The 21,182-nt window shown below is 46.0% G+C and overlaps 1 protein-coding gene across 2 annotated transcripts in view; it reads right to left on the minus strand.

Moving 5' to 3' along the window:
• ccdc85cb (coiled-coil domain containing 85C, b) overlaps positions 1-21,182 on the minus strand; it is a 53,750-nt gene that overhangs the window by 16,492 nt on the left and 16,076 nt on the right. For both annotated transcript variants that reach the window (XM_086190634.1, XM_086190633.1), the window contains exon 2: positions 153-232. In XM_086190634.1, coding sequence (XP_086046760.1) covers positions 153-232 — 80 coding nt within the window. The remainder of the gene's footprint in view (positions 1-152; positions 233-21,182) is intronic.

The raw sequence follows: 21,182 nt of genomic DNA on the forward strand, positions 1-21,182 counted from the left end.
TCAAATAGCAACGGACTGGGAGAGTAACACTGGCATGTCTGCAGCTGACAGAGAGAACATGAGCTGGGGGTTGATATGTATGTGCATGCATGCGTGTGTGTGTGCGTGTGTGTGTGAGAGAGCGAGAGCATGTGAGCGCGCGTCTGTCTCACCTGTGAGAGAAGCTTATTGTTGTCGTCCTCCAGGATACGCACTTTAGTCTCCAGCTGCCTGATGTAGTTGGAGGAGGAATCTGGAGGAGAGACGGAGAAGAAAAGAAGGGAGGAGAAGTGATTAACATTTCAAAGGCTGTGGAGTGGGAAAGAGGCGAGGCAGGGCCGCCGGAGCAAAGAGGACCGCATACGGCTTGAAAGGTTGCTGCACTCACTTGCCAAGTCCGCTTATTATAAGCGACTCTGGGCTTGTTTTTCTCTGAAGTCGCTTACAAATATTGGTGGCCGAGGGCAACACGAGTGGGGGTTTGTTACTGCTGCTTATCCAAACTTCCTTCATGTGTCTCCCTCTAAAAAAAAGTGAAAATCTAAGCAGATGTTGCTGATGTGTTATTTATGAGTCACTTCAGTGATAAGTGATTGCACAACCGTGGGGTTCTGATGGGGAGTTCACAAGCAGATGTAGACAGAGGGAGAGAGAAAGACAGAGAGAGTGAGAGAGGGAGGGAAGCCCTTTTCCCACTGCCACAAAAGCTGTGTGTTTGCCCCCCAAATTGCCCGGGCGCCCGTTGGGTTCACACTGAGCGACACAGGCTGGGGGAGCGAGTCTGATCCGAACAGTCCGCCCACTCCGACACAGAGTTTCAGGTCTTGGTGATGAAGTACCCTATCCAGCAGAACTTTAAAAAATACAGGGAAAACATACTGACAACACTACTGCACGGGGGGTGAGAACTTCACCCGCGAGTCCCGAGATCAAGATACATCGATGGAAGATGGCTCGCGGTCATATCATCTATATGGCCAAAATGCCAGATACTCTGCTACTGCAATTCGTAGGTCTTTTGAGTCTGAAAACGGCGAGAGAGAGAGAGAGAGCCACTCCTGGACGTACTTGAGGTTTTAGGAAGACAATGGAATAATTATGGCTCAAGATTGTGCGAGCCAGAGTTCGCCTATCATTCCAGCTGTTCTGATGTCACACGCTTCAGGACACGCCTCGACCTACGTGCAGTGTTTGTTTCAACCTCAGAACCGGAAGACTTGTCACGCCCAGCTTGACCACGTCCCAGTAGAAGTGCAGGAAAGTAAAAAAACAACAACTTGAACATGTTGCTGACACTTCTGCCACTCTTGGTAACAGTGGATAGCAACACTTGCTGCACGGTTAGCAGCACACAAACTTAGCAGCATCTGATGGAGGATGGCCGCTCGCGTGTGTAAGGCCGATAAAAACGTGAAAACACAATCAAGTCAGAAATGCTTAAGAACGGGAGTCATTTTGTCACTCATCAAGTCCCGTTGGTTCGTCAGGTGTCTCTGGGTTACACGTCGCAGTAGCGGAGACACAGAAATTCACATTTTTGTGGCTCTACTGGATTTGTTACTAAGAGAAATACACAAATTACTGAGAAATTTAAAACGTTAAGTTCTCAACTAAAAGGTACAAATGTTAACAGCAAAAAAATAACTATTTTTTGTAGAAATGTTCAGATAATCTTGTGGTTTTTTTTGGAATTCATTAACCGTCCAGCACCACTTTATTACTCATTTTTGTTTGTGGGTTATTTGGTTTTGTTCAATTTTAGGGGGAAAAAAAAAAGGTAAGGTTTCCTGGTTTGGACTTTTTTCTTTACTTTCCGTTTTTTTTTTTTTTTTTTTTTTTTTTGGAGAACCAAATGTTGTTTTGTGCTCGCTTCTCTCTGGAGATGTGGAAACACTTCGGCTGCACGCTTTGACAGACCCTCGAGGATCCGTTCTCCACACCACTGCTTTCACATTACGGTTCATGTTCAGATGTGCAATATTCTGTTCAGATTCTCGGCTTTCAAACTCCCTTCAGCGACAACGATTTTGCGCCGAGGTCATCTCAGTCTGCACCACGTGGTTTCACAGTCACAGCAGGTCAAAGTCCTCGTGCGCTTCAAAAGAAAACTCGTAATAAATTGATGTCAAAGGTCAAACAGTGAACGTTCCCACCCAGATTAGCAGAGCCTGACCTAACTTTTGACCTCATACTAGACTGCTGACACCCTCCAGTTTGGCCTGGATTCTTCGCTACAACATATTCAGCGTGAACGCACATCAAAGCCGTTTTGACATCTGTCAGAAAGCTATCTTTGCACCTGACAAACAGTGGCCTAATTGCTCCGTAGAGACGCCAGCCCCCCACCCCGCGGTAACTGTTGTTGATCCTGATAAAGCAGCATTCTGCGTTAACTTGAAACGACTGTGCCGAGTTCAACCCAGGGACAGGATCTGTGTGTGAAAGAGTGGCGGTGGCGTTTGCATCAGTAGGTGGCACTGAGCCCGTTATCTAAAAAGGCATGTTTAATTTACAGTGAGATCAAAGCGGAGCTACACGGAGGAACTGCACTCCAGCAGCGAGTCAGAAGCACAGCACTGCACTCACAGCTTGGCTTTACTTTGTCTTCTAAGTGGCGATACAGCGAGTGGATGGGGAAAGGGACGCAATTACAGCCCGCCAAACACAGAAATAACACCAGATAAGCAGCTCCGACCTTGCTTTATTAATGAGTAACTGAGACGCTGCTAGTTGATCCACACCATGCCAGCAGGGGGAGCTGTTCAGCACACACCATGTTGACATCAATTTAAGGAAGCAGGTTATTTTCAGGCCCCTGCGGCGCTCGGTATTCTCAAACATAATGTAAAGAAAAGTAGGTTTCCCCAGCAGAGCTTTGGTGGGTTTTCTCAGTAGGAAAACTCTCTTCGCTCCCCAGCAGAAACCTCCACATGCTCAGAGTCACTTTTGAAACGTGTCAGTTAAAAATATGTTACTGGGAACCCAGACTTCTTTAAGGAATCTTGTTTTGTTCCTGCATGGAAACAAGGTAGGAACTCTGACCGAAAATGTCTGTTGTAGATTAATCCATGATGGCGCCTACATAGCAGTAAAAAATAAATGCCAATTTGCTCCAGTACATAATGTTTTTCCAAGTCAGATCTGAAGACGTGAACGGCCCCAGCTGGACCTGCAACGCGCCTGTTTATGTTCTCTCTCAGAGGTGCAGTGCAGACATTTGGGCCGGCCCTGTTAGACAGCTACAAGAGGAGGCTGCAGTGGTCAGAGCTGGTAATCCCCTCTTTCTGCCTTGTGACCCTCTAATCTGCATTCATCTGCTGGCCTGACCTGCGGCCAGATCTCAAGCCGATTAGGATGAAGGTTCCTCAGCCTTCAGTCATCACCGCTGCACTAAAACAACAAAGACAGTGGCGTCAGAAAGAACGAGGCTCCGAAAATGAATGAGCATTGTTGTTTTTCTTTGCTTTGCTGTGGATATTTAGATTACATGGAGAGATTAAGATCTTATCATTAGTAATCCAATAAATGTTCACGTCATCCCAGTCTGTGGGGCCTGTTCTTATCTCCTAAGAACAAATTAAATAAAATTCAAGTTCATTCAGATGGGACAGAACTCTGGCAAGGCTGGTGCATGTCCCGGTGTGAGGGTGCCTTCACACCTGTAGTTCTCTGCCCTGATCTCAATCAATTCAGGAGAACCTGGAGTGACTCCCACTGGGTTCCGATTATTTTCACAAAAATCCATTTATCCAAAATGCTTTGCTACAGTCCATGTGGGAAAGTTCACTCTGTTTATTGGTCAGATGTATCTGGAGCGGGAGCAAGAGAATAAACACAGGAAGAAGGTCGTGTTAGCTTAGCGCAATGAATGATAAAGGATGGGAAACGTTGGCATCACTCCGTCAAAACTGATGAAATGTATTTTTCTCTGAAGCCGTGTTTACAACTTTCACTATTAAGTAACAATGTAAAATTACGAGATGTACGTTATAATCAAAACACAATGCTGGTTGGCGACTCGTAGAGCGGCTGCTGCTATAGAATCGTGGCCCGCATCACGGCCCACCTGAGGAGGGTGACTGCTGGACACAGATCCTGAAACTGATCTACGAGAACCAGAATACGCAGACGGGGAAAACCAGATATGGGAAGCTGAGCAGGCCACATGGAGGTATGCTAACACTTCCCATCCACTATCATTCATTGTGCTAAGCTAACTCACTGGTCTCTGTGGGTCTCAGCTCGTTGATGGAGCACAGAGGGGGGAGGGGGATCTATCTCCCGTCTGGCTCGGGGGGAGGATCGCAAACAAGTGCGTTTCCCAAAAAGTTGGCGTGTTCCTATAAGATAAGCAACTCGCTGCCCAGACCTCCCCATTCATCCTGAGACTCACAGACTTGGCCTGTAGTCACAAATACCACAACAGCATCTCTCCCTTCACTCCCCGTCTATAAGCCTTTGATGTGTTGTGGGGGGGGGTTCCCTTTAAAAGCGCATCACTGCAGCATCACACATGACATGATTAAGTGCCTCTGCTTAAATATGTGCTGATCTGCCGTGGGAACGTTCACAGGAACATGCGCAAAATGCCTGAGCAGCTCCCTTTAAGCACGCCTGCATGCAGCGGGGCCGCGGGGCTCCGCCGGGAGATACGAGCCGTCCCCCCTGCTCCTTAACACCCGGCTCCAGAGAGTCATCCTGGTGGGAGGGGTGGGGGTCAGGCAATTAAAGCGTTCCCTAGCTCCCCTGCTACTCCTCCATCCTTTTATCCCTCCATCCCTTCGGGCTCACATCTTCTCCTCGGCGCTCCTCCACGGGGCCACAGGAAAATCAACAGATCGTACAGGGATCCTGCAGCTGAGCCAAAATAATTACCCTGCAGTTGGCATCGACTCTTTATACACAACAAGCATCAAGGGAGAGGCGATTATTACTTATGCATAACCTGAATGTTATTTCTAGAGCTGATAAAGTGAGTAGAAGGCATCGTGGTGGAGGAGGAAAGTGAGAGTGTCCAACTAAGCAGAAAACAATAGTGGTGTGGGGGGGGGGGGGCAGAGAGGGTGGAAACTTTGTCCTTACGATGCACAAGCAAGCTATTTTTACCTCAATGCAATGTGTTGTTTACCCAATGAATTGTGCATTTGTGTGTGTGTGTGTGTGTGTGTGTGCGCGAGACAAAAAGGTGACGCAGACAGTGGCGTGAGCCCCCCCCCCCCCCCCCACGTCACTTTGAATCACGTCAGGGCCACTGTGACCCACTTCCAGCAGCCACTCCCTCCTCAACTCCGCTCCCTCATTCCCCTCTATTCTCTTTATCACACCCCTCTGCTTTAACCGTCCGTCCGCTGCTCTCCCTAAAAAATACAACCTACTTCGCCGAGTTCATCATCTGTTATTTCATCATTTTGCTGAGTCATTTTGAGTTCTGTGCCTCCCGAAGTTGTAGCGCGGCATTCTTTTGTTTTCTGCCCCAAACGTCTATCAGCTCATCTCGCTTCCTCCTCCTCCTCGCCGCCGCCGCCGTTACGCAAACACGACAAAGTCCACAACGAAAACTGCGTGAGGTGGAATCTGACAGGAAGACCTCTTTAACCATTGTCATGAGAACAAAGTGAGTTCAAGGTGGACTCTGTTTGTTCACTATCACACTCTTCATCACCAGATGCTCAGCTATGGGAATGAAACCCATCTGCTGTGAGGACTGGGACGCACGGTCCAGTCAGGGAAAACACCTTCAGATGGGACTGTCCTGTTAAATCGGCATCATAGAGCTCATAGAAAGTACCCTACTGGTGTGTTTCAACCAGTTTGTTCATTCCAGGCAACCATTGGTTTCCATTCATACTGGTGCAGTTTGAAGAAACTCTACTGGTAGTTTTTGTATTCTATTTTTTTGAAGAGTATGTGAACAATATGGAAGATGGAACATCACATTAACTCTGACAAAGGGAGTCTTTAAGTCAGGTGACTAACCAGCAACAGTTCGCTCAGGATTTGCTAAACCATCAAACACAGAAGCGTGAGTGTGTGCATGAATGTACTTTGTTTTTTTTCGGCAGCAGGGCAAACACCTCACCCCTGCAGGTGTACTGTTGGGTTACTGAAGAAAGTGCAGTGTTCAATTTTAACTTAAGTGGATGACACGCTCTTATATTTTGGCTAAAAGTTGTTGTGCTCTGTAACTCTTAACTCTCTGATCTTTTTTACCGTACAAGTGAGAATATGAGTGCACTCCAAATCTTACGATTTCTCTTCTTTCTGCTCTCTTTCATTCAAGATTTGGAAACCTTTCGTGTTTATGTTACGTCATTCTTTTTTCTTTTATCAATGAATGAGCCTGGTTTGGCTAAGGAAGCTGGAAACGATGGTTAGCTTTTACTTGATCTGGATGCTATTTTAAGTAACTAACAGCAGTCCCATTGTCTCGTTTATCACCTCAGTGGTTATGTGAAAGCAAGCGAATGACACAAGCCAAGTTTCCTTTTGACTCTTTATCGCTGGCTGGCTCAGAGCCAGCTGCAATCAGCAATCAGTCCTTTCAGTCCAAGCGTGTTTGAGCAAGCGTCACGCCAGAACCGGGGCGTCGAATTCCATTTCTAAAACGTGTCAAAACGAATATTGAGGACATATTCAGCGCCATTACAAAACTTATATTTTGCTGTTTCAAACACTTGGCTATCTGGCCGTTGTTTAACGAACAGCAGCAGTTGTAGGGAGGGTTACCCACTCACGTGCACAGTTCAAGCTGTGTAAAAGTTGCTAGAGTTGTGTAATATTTTCATCATAGTTTCATTACCCTTCGCAGCTTAACCCTAACAATACATGATGATGACGGGCTGACAAGAGGTTGGGTTGAGTGCTTACTTTTTTTGAAGTATTTGAAATGCTTGCAAAAGAATTCTTTGCTTTCCCCATCTCTAGATTTGCTCTTTGTCTCTGTCACACCCTTTTCATGCGTCAACTCCCAGTATGGGACACTGGGTGGAACTGGGTTTTACTGCAGGTCAAGGCAGGCAAATCCTTTCGGAGCAGCTTGGGAAGTAGAGGAGCTGAGCACTGAGTCAGAGGTCAGTTCAACTGAAGAAAAAAAGAAGGTTAGTCTGAAAAACTGGTTCACGCACTTCCACGTTCCCGCCGGTGTTTAGCGGGTAGCGACTGCACTGTTACAGTCCGAGCACTAACCCAGCCGCTGCTCCGTCGACTCCGAGGTCTGTGCTACATCAAAGTAGCTTTGGTGGAATAGTACGGTTAAAAAGGACCAAGCTTTGGGATCCCCTTATGTTTTCAAGTCAGATCCCATGGCTGTTTAGAAGCCTGCAGTGCATTGAAATCACTCTGCTTTTATTATTCCTGGCTCGGCTTTGGCTTTCATCTCCTATTCACAGCTGTATCGCAGTGTTTTAGCGCAGACACATGGATATTCTCTCAGCAGTGTGTGCGTGTGTGAGTGTGTGTGTGAGTGCTTATGTGCAGCATTTGTAAGCGAGGGAGTGCATGGGTGTCTAAGCTGAATGAGTGTGGGAGGGAGAGAGGGAGAGAGAGAGAGAGGATTTTGAAATTCATCTGATTCTACTGTATGTGCGTGGATGTTCATGGCGGGAGGCTGGGTCAATTACCTCAAGATGTTGAAGAAAGAACAGGAACCACTTAAACAGTCTCTTTCTTGCCCTCCCTTTCTCTGCACCAACCCCCAAACCCAGGCACCCAGTGAATTCCGTGAAATCTGACCTCACCGGCTGCTATAGAGAGACAAATTTATCGTATGATAATGCCTCTATTCACCAGCAACCCTAAAAAAAAAGAAAGAAAAAAGTCTCTTATAAAGAACATTCTGGATTCGCGCTGGGAAGGTCGATCAAAGTGAGGGCGGAATTAGAAACTGTAAAAAGAGGTAAAGGAGAGAGGGAAACAACGGCGGGGAGAAGCAACACTCAGAACACAGTGCCAGATGGGGGACAGACAGTGAGAGCTCCTGTAACATTAGAAGTGGCCACTAGCATTCACATTCTGTGTTAAATCCATCACTCAGTGCATGTCACAATTTCCCATCGTCCAAGTTGACAGCTTCAAGTTTTCTGACCAAATTACCTGTCAAAAAACATCTGATTTATAGTACGCTGGAGGGAAGTCAACCCACCCTGGTCTTCAACCCGGTTTGAGGAGGTAGAAGCTCTCTGACTGCAACGCTAGAGACCCATTAGCATAGCTGTCCCCGTGCATCCACAACTGTAGATACAGGACTCACCCATACCCAACCCTTAGGGAAGGAACAAACTGTCCCCAACCCTTCCACCAGGTACCGTGGGGCGCTGACAAGGGGTGGTACCTGTTTGAAAGACAATTATGTACCTCCCTGAGTTTTAAATCCCTTTGCACCCTTTATGTCAAAAAGTCTGCTTGGTTCTTCTTGAAGACTAATATTGCACTTCAGAGGGAACATTTTTAAAATTTGTAAAACTGCTCTTGTCTCGTACATCGAGTGTGGTTCCCTCACGCACTTCTAAGCCCACCTGGTTCCACTTCTAAGCCCACCTGGTTCTGAGGCCTCATGGAGCAAAGGGAGGAAGCAGCCACTGGTCTAGAACCCTGGCCCACAGGGCACAAAGCGCTGAGCGATGCTAAACCCAGGCCCGTACTCAGCCACCGTGACGGGACTAATGAGTACATAAAACACTGTGAGGTGCTAGAAACGGTTCCTCCAAAGGCATAAAATCACCACTGGACGGGTTCATAGAATATCAGTTCACTCCCGTCTCTACAAAACATATTTGTTTCCATTTCTAAAGACTAAATTGTCCGCGGTCTCTCAGCTATCCACTGCATTCCCCGTGGGAGCAGATAGAGGCGAAACTGTTGGTTTGAGCCGTGATTTATCTAAAAAAAAATACCTGCATCCTCCATATTTACTAAAACCTGAGCGTAGATGGGGAAATGCTTGACAAGCATTTACAGAACATTAATGACGAATCGACTAACTGCTTCTTCAGAGAGTCTTCAGTCGGAGTGGATGACTTGATTACATACTGTACATGGGACATAGTTCTGGTATGCGTCACGTCTGCACTTGCACACTTGTACCTGCAGCTCTTGCGCATGTGCTTGCCGATGTGTGTGCATGCCTCGTCTGCTCGACTGCCCAGTGGTCCCTCCTCGCTGGGGCAAGCCGACCCCAAAAAATCAGAGAGGAACCAGTTAAGTGGGCACCCATGCTACATTAATGAAGGGAATGGCAGAACCTGGCAACCCGAGCACGTAAACCACGGGCCCCTGGAAGGGCTTCAAAGGCTCGACTGGCTCATCAGCTGGCGGGGAGCTAAGCCCATCTGACAAGACATGGCACCCACTCTGAAGGAGAGAGCGCACCTCACCTCCCAAAACACTCGGCGGAAAAAAAAAAAAAAAAAAAAAGCAAGACGCTCATTTTCATGTGCATGTAAAGGTTTCTGAGCGTGATAACAGCGCGCTAGTGTGAAAATGCCAAATAGATTAAACTTCAGAATGACAGCTTGTGTGTATCAACATCTCTAAGACATCAACCAGTCAGCTTTTTAATTGGCAGCGAGGCCCAAGCAGGGTAACTACCAGCCACGGAAGTGAAGTAACGCACCACCTGGGAAACCATCTATGTCAAAAATACAAGGTTTCTGAAAAATTTCTCCCCATGCAAATATTTTGTATACTTATATTTTCTATATTTAACCCAAGTAAAATAGTCATTATAGCAAACCATGCTTTCTTTCTGCAGCGGCAACATGAAAGCGGCGACTGGACCTTCGGGCCCTGATCCCAGATACCGAATATATCTGCTGCATGTTCACTGCTGCAGATTTAGGCCGAGTTCAGGCCAAATGAGGTGCCGTAGCAGTTGTGCCTTGACGTAGGCGCGTCACTGGGTGGCCTGTCAGTGTGATGCATGTCATGAACTCTACCCTAATCCAGAAGGTGGCAGTAACACGCGCGTAAAAGGGGCACCAGGTAGAGCAGCGGTCTAATGTGCCGCCGATCATCACCGGGGCCTCTGGATTGGTTCCTCTCCTTTCCTCTGGCTTCCGTACAACCATAATTGGCCACGCAACGTCCCCATGGTAAAATTTGCAGTCAAGTGAAAACACGGGCTGATGTGGTCGTGGGCAGTACTCCCCAGAGTGGCGGGGGGTCGAGCAATGATGGGGACAGCTTGGCAGAGGCAGTGCAGTCCCACCACAGCTTAAACTCACCATCCCCGTTCAAACGATCAAGAGAACCTGCATCTCCTGAATTCAGCCTAATGACTGAAAGTCGCTGGGGACGAGTGTGATGAATTACGTAAGCGGCACGTAGTGAGGTTTCTAAGCTGCCATGCTGGCTCTGTTCTGCACACCCAACAACAGATTCTGTCATTTTAAATCTCTGCAGGACCACTTTGGCATGCAAGAAAGACAGATTAATAGATTGATAGATAACAATGATTTTCACCTGCAACCATCATCACCAGCTCAGATGGACCCGGCATATTTCAGGCCTTATACTGAAAGTTATGGCGAGCGTTGCCTTGCTAATCCTTTTGCCTTCACCGTTTGTTTTTTTTGTTGTTGTTTTTTTTTTTAAAACTAAGGTCCTTTTCTAAAGTTACAGTGAGGAAATAAATCAATGCAGGAGCCAAAAAAAAGTTTCACAAATGATCATCTTAGCTCCTTTCACAACAGCCACAAGACAGAAACAGAGAACTCAGTCGATCCAGCAACGACCTGCCATGAAGAAACAGCACACACATCAATCCGACTGCACACACGGATCGAACAGACTTGTGTATGTTATTATACCCGCCGTTCCATTTACATTGAAGTCACCCGGGACTCTTTCATGTGCCGACGTTTGTTGATGTCTATTGAGTGCTCATTAAGGACCGATTTACATCTCTCATGTCTACTTATCGATCGCTATGTCAACATCATCCGGTAGCAAAGAAAAGACGGAAAAGAGACGGAGGAAGAGGAGTTTATTTTTAGTCATTTCTAGAGACAGTGAGTGTGTGCTGCTGCTTCTGCTATCCCACATTCTGTCCGGCAAAAATCAAGTGTCACTCCCATGTCTCTTCTGCTCGTCATCGGCAACCTTGCAGGGTCAGTGGACGCCTTCAACTGCCCGCAGCCGTGTGAAAACGTGCGTGTGATGTTTGGTGCTAACCTGCACATGAGTCCGGGTGTTAATGAGTAGATGTAAAAATAAATAAATAAATAAACAAACAAATAAGGTCACGAACAGCTGACGTGTAGCTGTGTTTGTGGTGCGTAATTAGCTCTCGTGGTTCAGTCCGTTGGTTTATCCAACAAACACAAGCGCCGCAGCACAGCTTCATTGTTTTGCAGACGATCAGGCCACTTGTAAGGCTGGTGCCCTATGGCCTTAATCTTTTGATTAGGCTAGAAGAATGGCAATCTGGCAGCCGGTTCAGTTTAATCCCATGAAATCAAAGCTGTGGGCTTATATTTGGTCCACACACCCTTAATTACTGTCCCCGTGTGTGTGTGCGTGTTGGCTACTCGGTATGAGACAAAACAGGAAAGATTAGCGGCGTTCACAGATGGATTGATTTGGGCTGTTGTTCGCCTGCAGACTTCTGTAATGCAACACTTGATCTTCTCCATGGGAAATGTGGCAATGTGTTGATATTAGACGTTTCTTTCAATTCTTTGTCATCCGTGAACACAGCCAGAGCACAAAATGCGTTCTATTGCTCTGCTGAGTCTGAGTATCTGGGAAAAAAAACAACATCGATGTACGACCCCGGAGCCTTGAAGAAACACATTTCCAGGGGCCATCTGATCGTGGAGGAGCAGGCCCTCTTGACTTGGGTATGATTTGTTCAGTAATGTGCTATTCCAGGAGGAGCCTTTTTATTGCTATCTCACACTCGGTGACACTCATGGCCCTTGACACTAAAGGTCAAGGGTCATAACTCTTGACTGGTCCAGGGATGAGACATTAAATTCCTCTGAGTCAGTCAACCAGGTAGTATATTCTGCTTGCATACGGAGCCCCAAAGAGACCATAGAGAGACACACACACACACACACACACACACACACACACACACACATACATGTTTTGTGGCTACAAGACATAACTTATCAAAATTTTTATTATTTTAAGGATGTATGGTATTTTAAGGATGTAAGGTGAAAACTTGTTCCAACAAAAAAAAAAGAAAGCTTGAACAACTCAAAATAATGAAATTGAGGGAGCAAGATCATTTTTATGGGTTCAAAGTAAATAAATGGAGGGAACAAGTTATGTCTCGTGGCAACAAATTGATTACATCGAAGGGCTGGCTAATATTTTGTGGCCACCAATCATTAAAGTGGGAATAACATTGTGGGAACAACTTTAAGTATTTTGAGGCCATTCGATTTAACTTGTACTTGTATTATAAGGAATAAGATACAGCTTGTGCCCTAAAATAACTACACCGAGAGGAGATTATATATTGGGGCCTTGTAAATTGTTAAATTGAGGGAACCACTTGTATCTTGTGACCACAAAATATATTTTTGCTCCATGGCCGCTCCAGTAGGTCAACTCTCTGGTACGCAGGAATGGTTTTTCGCATATTTGCTGTAATTAATGTACAAATTGTGGCCAGAGACCGAGCGAGAGCACACAGCTATTTAGATTGGATGAACTGTTGTGTGGATTATAATTTTTTTTCTAGCTGGAATTATAAATATTTAGTTCCTGGTTAAACCAAATTTGAAGCGTGCCTTTTTTATTCACCACAAACATTTAAGAACTGTCAACATAAACAGCCGTTTAACTGCTGATAGCAGATACGCTGCCTGTAGACGTCTGGATGCCATAAACAAGGCACCCCCAAAGCGCTCATGAAATGCTCATTACCTTGCACAACCCACCGCAGCGTGTAAACAAACACCAGAGGGCATTGTGGGTAGAGGACATCCTCCCTGAGCCCCCAGCGGCCTCAGCCTTACTCTCATTCCTCTACCCGTAACCACGGTTTTACCACCACAAACACCCATGGCAACCTCATTTGCATAATCTGCATGCCTCCCCGTTCCTTTTTAAGTCTGTCTGACTGGCTGCTGAGCTGGCAAAGGTTGTGCTTACGTAAGCAGAGTTCAACAGCGAGCAGTTTAATGGTAAATACAGAGACGTTCACTCAATAAGTACAAGCCTGAAACCCCTTTATTATCTCCCATCTGCTACGTGGGTTCTGTCGGCGTGCAAAAAAAGCGGGCTTCCATCACTCCTGTGAAAGCAGCATTTAGTTTCCAGTGACATCATCTCGTGGTTTCATTACGGTTCGCAAAAAATAATAAGCACTTCTGGTTTTACTCTAATGCAAATCAGGGCAGGAAAAAGCGGGGAGCCAGGCAAAGATTCAACTCCATCGCGCTCTGGTGTCGTAATTTATCTGCATCATAATTAGTTACACCCCTAAATAGAGAATTATCAGTGACAACAAGCAGGAAATCCCTGAAATGACTCTATAAAAGGACGTCAGCAGCATCGCAAAGCATTACAGCAGAGACATCTAACGGAGGACCAAGGTCTTAAAAGTAGCGACTATCTGAAACAAAAGCCAATTATTTGACACGTGTCCAGAGGATTCCGACTATTAACCCGCCATCGATGGCTAAAAGGAATCTCGGAGGGGCCGCTGATGCAGTAATTGTCATAAAGAAGAAGAGATGTTGTGTAATAGCCATCCAGAAAGGCAGTTATCTCATCCAACTAAAATTGGATTGATGTTGGACCGGAGCGCCGCAGCCTTCGACTCGGCCTGACGGCAGCATTTTGAGCCGCGGTGAAGTTAAGCAAAGGCGACAGCGGTTATGGTCGCCAGGAAGGAAGAGGCCATTAGAAAGGAAACAGGAGAACGAGAGCGAGACGTACATACAGAAGTGGCAGGGAGGAAAGAGATGCAGCGCAGGCGAGACACAAACAGACACAAGGGAATTCTATTACATCCCATTATGAGTGGTTAACGCTTGCTCAGGGCTCCACTGCTCAGTTTCATCCAGGTCTGCAGGACTGCCGGACAAAAGAAGGGTAGTCAAGAGAGAGAAAAGACTCACAACGGTCACAAACATGGATGCATGATGCTCCAATGAACACCGGGCGAACAACATAGTGCTCATGATAGCAGTAGAATTAGTAATTTGTTTGTTTTTTTCCCCCTTTGTGTTTAATTCACCAAATTTAAAAAAATTCTAAATGTTGTAGATGAAAAAATCTAAAAAGAGCAGTTTTGTTTTTTTTGTTCGGCATTATCCTGCCTTAAAAGAAAAAAAAAGCAAGGACATCCTGGGGTTTGTAATGTCATAATTCATCCATTCGTTTCCTATAGGAACCTGAATGAGCCCTGGTTTATTTGCGAGGTCCCTCTATCTAAATATTTTTCCATTTCTCTCGAGTACACTGGCAGTTTTTACCTTTGTCACAGCTGTAAACTAGACTGCAGGCAGAGTGCTAGCCAAGACAAGCTAACGGTCCACTTGTGAACTAAGTAACGTATTAGCACTCTCACCCCAGGCAAATCAGCAGGTTTTATATTATACTTTTATATTATACTAAACTCTCTGTATATTATACTAAATTGCAGATACCAGATGTGTATATGAGAAAACAAGGAAGCTTTCTGACAAATTGTGACAGGAGGTTGTGTAACTCAGTTGCTAGCTTGTTTCAGTTGCTACGCTAACGTCACTCCATCTGTGCTCTATGCTGCGGCTGGCGACCGTGATTGATAGGCTGGTACCTTTTCAAGTTTCAAGCGAGGTATATAGAGTTTCTCGTAACATAATTAGGCTATTACTTTTTCAGCTAAATGACTCACTGATTAGCGCATCCAACATGCTGACTGGCTTCCATTCACAGATTAAATGTGCGTTCACATGAGTGTTTGTGAGTTCCCCAAATTATGCACAAATCATTCATTTCATTCAAGCATCATTTGCATTTGCGACCAGGTAGAGACTGTATTTTCTCCCCATAGGCCACGTTATCTATGTCACTGAGAATACTCTTTGAGCCATTTTTATTTTAAACTTGGCTTGAGATTAGAAATTACGTCGACCGATTGCGACTCCTGACACTTTTCTCCAGACGGCCTCGTCTTCTCCTTCAGGACGGAACCGTGTGAAACGTATCCAAACAGCATCACTGTGGCCGTCCAAGACGGGAGGCTATTTTTAACCCTCAACATCAAATCTGCTTGTAAAAGGCAGCAGCGGCAAAATAACATTTTAATCTTCCAAGTGTGCACGTGCACGCACGCACACACACACCTTCCCCTGGCGATAAGAGAGCTGAGAATGTACATGGGCAACTAAAGTGTGTGTGAGTGTGTGTGTGTGTAAGATAAAGTCAAAGGTGTGAGACATCACGAAGAAGAAGAGTCAAGTGGGCGTAAATACTGCCAACCTTTTTAGGAGGAAAATATATGTGACCTGACAACCAAATGTTAGGTTACACTCCTGTCTTAGTGTGCGCGTGTATGTGTGTGTGAGTGTGTGTGTGTGTGGGGGGGGGCGCAGCAGTGCCTGCCGGGGCCGAGGGGTGAGCTACACTGAGAACATGTTTCATCTTTTTCCTCCTTCTAACTTTTCTTCTGTTTGATTGGAGCTGCCAAGCATTCCCAAGTTGTCTGATCTTGTCTAATGGTTTCCAGTTTCAACTGACCTGGAGCGCGAACGCCCTTCGCTGCGGTCTCATCACGGCGCTGTGACCGTGCCATCTTTACTTTGGTCACTTGGCTGACTTCAAACGAAACGGATGCGCCAATTGCTCAAGTTTGAGGAATCTTGACGTCCTTTCTTTCCGGTACACACAGCACACGGATCTTTTAATGGGACTTTGTCAATGCAAATATCCATGGATGTACCTACGAACGTAGGAAGCAATTTAAATGAGAGGAACTAGTGCTTCTCCTTCGGATGAACGTCTTGGGACTTTTTGCAACAATTATTTGTAGTTTTAGAGGTCAGGAGAGGACAAACGTGGAGCGCGAGGGTTTACCCACCGATCCCTGCGCAGTCTGGTGGGAACCAGAAGAGAACTGAGACGATGAATGTCGTCAAAAAGAGTGAGAATGAATTTTTTTCTTTTAATGTAAATTCCAAAAGATTTTTCAAGTGCGCTGTTGTTAATGAACGCTCTTGTCTAGCCGCAAATAATCAAAATATTTAGCAGGACGTGGTGAGGAAGAACCCCCCAAAAAAAGGGAGAGAAAAAAAAACCCACCCTTGCACTGATGGAGTAAAACACGACACTAGAAAACAGATCTGATCCTTCCATGGTTCTACACCCCTCCGTCAAGTTCGGTGCGAATCGTTCCGGTAGTTTTTACGTAATCTTGCCGACAGTTACACAAACGCAGCCTTCACCTCCGTGGTGGAGGTAATTAGTCTTTACCGTGGAATTAGGACACAGCTGAAAAGACTGGAGGGGATTTAAGAACGCATCAACTACGAGTGTGTGTGTGTGTGTGTGTGTGTGTGTCTACATTAGTTTACACTCAATAAAAGCAGCCGCATCAACTCAAGTTTACACCACTGCGCTCACGTGACAGCGATCTGTCACTCCAGCGAGCATTTAAGAACCCCTAATGAATCTGGTGCTCTTGTTTAAAACATCAGCCTTGAGGCAGTAATGACATTTACGACTATACCGCCGCTGCCGCCGCCGCCGCCGAGCAAGTTTAAAATTTAGGGCATTACATTTGATCGGATGATGGAGTGGATTATGCCATTATATATCCTGTAGCAAGAGTGCGCGGGGAGGGATTTAAATGTCGCTTTGCGCTGTATATCATAAAGGTACCAATTCCGCAACTGTGCCACTGAGGCACTCCATCCTTTTAATAGGCCTAAACTCCGCCTCTGACTTATAGCCATTAGGTTTATTAGTGTAGCTTGTGCAGACACACACACACACACACACACACACACACACACACACACCGAGAGGGGAAAATCATGGGAACAAATTCCATTAGCGAGTGAGTCTAGAGGTTTATAGGCAGATGGTTAACCTGCCCTGAATCAATCTGATGAAGACTACAGCGGGACGCCATCGCTCACACACACATAGACTCAGACATCAATACCTCATAAAGCCTAATGGAAACTCATCAACCGGTAATTTTATTATACAAGACCTCCCTGACACCCCATCATCTAGTCGTCAAGTTGCGCTTCCTCGCTTCATGATGCATGGCTATCATTTACACAGCACGCCGGTTACAGCCACGCTTTGGTTTGATCCATCCTCTGACTGGCCGGAATCAAACGCCGGCCTCTTCAATCTAGAACTCTTTGAAGAGGGTTGTTTTTTGTTTGTTTGTCTTTTTTTTTTTTTTTGTTAAGTTGAAGCAACGAAATGCAAAACAGCTAAATGTGTCCACAAACTATAAAATCACACTGCTTTAGTCTGGAAAATGATTGCTGTGATTTGCTGCCACTCCACAGAGGAGGATGTGCAGGCTGCTGGGAACAGGAAGTACATGAAGGGGATATTAGATTTGTTGAAAAACTGCAGTAACTACCGGCGTGTGCAGCAGCAGGACGCAGAAGCGGGGCTGGGAATCAAACGTTGACACTTTTATAGAACCAACTAATCAATAGTGTCAAGTATCAAAGGACGCCGTGTCACTCAATACCAAATTAAAGGAGTGAAACTGCTTTCAGTGGAGAAACGTGGAGGTGCTGAGGACGGGCTGAGATGGCGAGGAGCCGCCGATGTCAGCTCCTGGTGGACCAAACCACCCGTGGTACGTTGGCGACAGCAAATAACCGCTTTCACCTGGGTTGTAAGTACTGGAGCTGGAGCATAAGTACCTGGGTTGAGTCTTTAGACCTGTGCACGGATGCTGTTAAATCCGCTCCCACTGCAGACCAGCAGGTTAATGAGCCACCGTTTATTCTAAATCTGATACGTAATCGAGAAAAATCGATCACCTTTCACCATCACATCGCACCGTGGGACGCCTCCAGCCTCCCGCCGCCTGCCGCCAACATGTCCATTACCTCATAAGAGCGAGCGCAGTCAAGAGCAGAACTCTCCCCTGGACGGCCTGCTTGGGTCAGAGACTGAGTGGCCTCCATTGTCTGTAGCGGGGGGGGGCAGCTGTCCTCCGGGAGCCGCCGTGTCGGCTCACATTAGCGGTGAGTGACACAGATCAAAACGTGCCGGTGGTGACCAGGTGGTCTCTGTGACTCGGTGGATCTTACGACCTGACCCTTGGTGGAGAGGAGGAGGAGGAGGGCCAACGGTAAACAAGCCACGGAGGCAGAGAAAAGCAGGGAGAAGGGAGGACGGCCTGCGATTCATTAGGAGCTGAGTGGAATTTCTGACTGAAAACCAGGTTGGAGGTTGGAGAGGTTAAATCAATCTGGCGGCTCCACTGGCTCGAAACAATCATTCGGCCTTTTTTTGTGCTAAATGGCGGGTTATCAAACCTCTAATCACCTTAGTATAAAAGCTCCAGATTAACACAGGAACATATGCTAGCTCGCTGGCCTACTCCTGCTTCTCTCTGCCTCAATATTCGATCCATTCCCCACCGGCCGAGGTCAGAATGTTCTTCCCGTTTCTGCCGGTTCCGTCTGATCGCACAGATTAATTGATGTCACACCATCTGTGTATTTATTTGTGTCACATGCTGCCAAAAGACTAGCCGTGTCTGTAAAGTTGAGCGTGGCAGGCAGCATTCAAAGCCTCGTAATGTGGATGTGTGCCGTCCTCGGCACAAGGATGCAAGCACAACTTTTTAAATACACAACAGCAGCCGATTGAAACTTTAAATGCCGAAGGCTGAAACTGGTGTCAGCATATTTATTCAGCTATTATTGGCTTCATTAACATTTATTCCTAGCTTTAGCCCTCAATGCTTCGACACAGCAGGGAAACGTGTAAATATTCAGGAGACAACGCTGAGCCATTTCTCTCTCGCTTGAACCTTCTCTCATTTGTTTCTCCTCTCGTGGGGGATTCTCACCAGGCGGTTCAGCGCCGGGGCGCGTTCACAGACGCCCGCCTTATGTAACTTACTCCTTGTTTTTTTTTTTTTTTTTTTTTAAATCGTGGTATAATGACAATAAGCTGTGTGCACCTCTTGACTGAGTTCCTGTCAGCACACACGTCTTCTTCTTGACATCCGTCAGATGATTTAAAGGCACAACAAAGTTCCACCCAACATCTTTCAACGACCAACGCCTCACCGTGAGCACAAGCTGAAATTCAACGTGTCAGGCAGGAACCCATAATTCATAGCGACACTGCAGCGAGTCGACTTCAGACCACCGTGGAGATATTTGATGACACTTAAATATTGAGGCAACTGGGAAAACTCCAAGTTGGAATCAGGCTCAGTACAAGTACACAGAGCCGCAGTATTTTTTTGCTGGGTTGAAGTACAGACGTGGAATGTAAAAGGGCGCGTTCATGTGTTTGCCCTCTCCTCCTTCAACACATCACCTACCTCCCTTCTTGAATTCCAATCTGATACATTTCATTTTCTGATCCGACACTGGTTTTTATTTTGCATTATCCTTCTAACTTACTGCTGGCATCGTGTTTGAGGTTACAAGATGAGGGCGAAATAAACCACACAGCACTTCTTCTTAGGAAAAAGAGCAAAAGATATACACAAGTGCCTGAAATCGAAATGCATTCCAGAGCCATTTCTTTGTGGCCGTGTCTCATGTTACTCATGGAATCGGCAGATATGTGAATAACATCAGTATCTCCTCATCTTCTTCTACAACCTCTCCTACTCAGTTTTTAACCGCTGCGTTCACGACGGATTAATCGGAATGACCATTTTCCATCTGGGAATATTCACACGAACCGTCCCTCATGTCTGAAAAAAAAAAAAAAACACTCAGCAAACATTGCGTGCAGGAACACGGCGGACAAAAGTCAGTAATTAGTTAGTGAGTCTTTTTTTTTTTTTTTTTAACTCCTGAACTTCTTAAACAGGCCTGACCTCAATCTAACTCGTGCAAAATAGACATGACCTTTATATTTTTTATCGATTTAGAATGTTTCAATATTTTTAACACAACTGTTGATAATGAATACTCGTAAGAATTAAAAGACACATCTGAAATGACAATAATATCCCTTATTTTCTGGTCCGACTTCTCGTCCAGCTGAATTTGCTACAGTGACGTTATTGGTTATCGGTTTCGTGATGGGAACATTTAACACATTCCGCTGTCTGCGCGGAGCGAGTTATCGGTTAGCATCGACCTCCTGATCGTTTGCTCTTCCCTGCGACTGTCTCATTTAAAGTCTCTGAGCTGAAAAATGAAACTCATCTTCTTTGTCGCGTCCACGTTGTTCCCACATTATGACTTAAAAGCTCACGAATGCTGGACGAAAGATTGGCCGACATCACTTAAACGCAGCACACGATCCCATCCACTCCTCACGCAGCTCACATCTCCCCTCCCCTAATCCCCTCCTAACCCCAGATTCTCAGAATCCTCCCTCCCCACATCTTCCTCTTCTTCAGCCCTCATCAGCTGACAGCTACTGATTTGGGCTCCATAAAAAGCTGCTCCGTCAGCCTTTCCACGGGGTTTGGTGAACCGCACCGCCGTGACTGTGGTAGAAACAAAATCAACACAATAGGAATCAGTTCCATGACTCTTCTGTCATTGCACTTGGCAGGCTTTTATTAGGCCTTTCTGTCCTCCAGCGTTTTCCAAACGCTCGATTATTGGAACCTGCTCACGTTACACCTTTCATCTTCCTTCCTGTTGTTGTTGTTGAGTTCACCATGATAAATCGCATGTTGATCTGTTTAAAATCAATTCTAAAGACAAGTGTTTGATACTCTTGTCAACAGGGAAGTGGACTGAAGCTTACTTTATGCAAATGTGTGTTAACTAATTACATAACCAAAGGACAAACAAAGAATTCCATTGTCCAGAACCCCTCGATGCAGCTTATATAATGGTAGCCTGCTAACGTAACGCAGTGTATCCAACTTTATTTTTAAACCCACAAACATGTCAGTCATGGCAGTAGCTGTCAAAACTGGCTGGAACTGTTCAAAACAGATTCATCAGCGGGCCTGTGAACCATGTGAGTGCAGATGCAGCAAAACAGTGGTGAGCACATCCGTTCCCGGTGGAACCCCATCTGCTGTGCGCACGACCTGAACTTCAGCACACGGACAGGTGGAGGATCGG

The sequence above is a fragment of the Aulostomus chinensis genome, chromosome 20 (genome assembly GCF_037954235.1).
Source record: "Aulostomus chinensis isolate RoL2024-O1b breed Wild chromosome 20, RoL_Achi_v1.0, whole genome shotgun sequence".
NCBI lineage: Eukaryota > Metazoa > Chordata > Actinopteri > Syngnathiformes > Aulostomidae > Aulostomus > Aulostomus chinensis.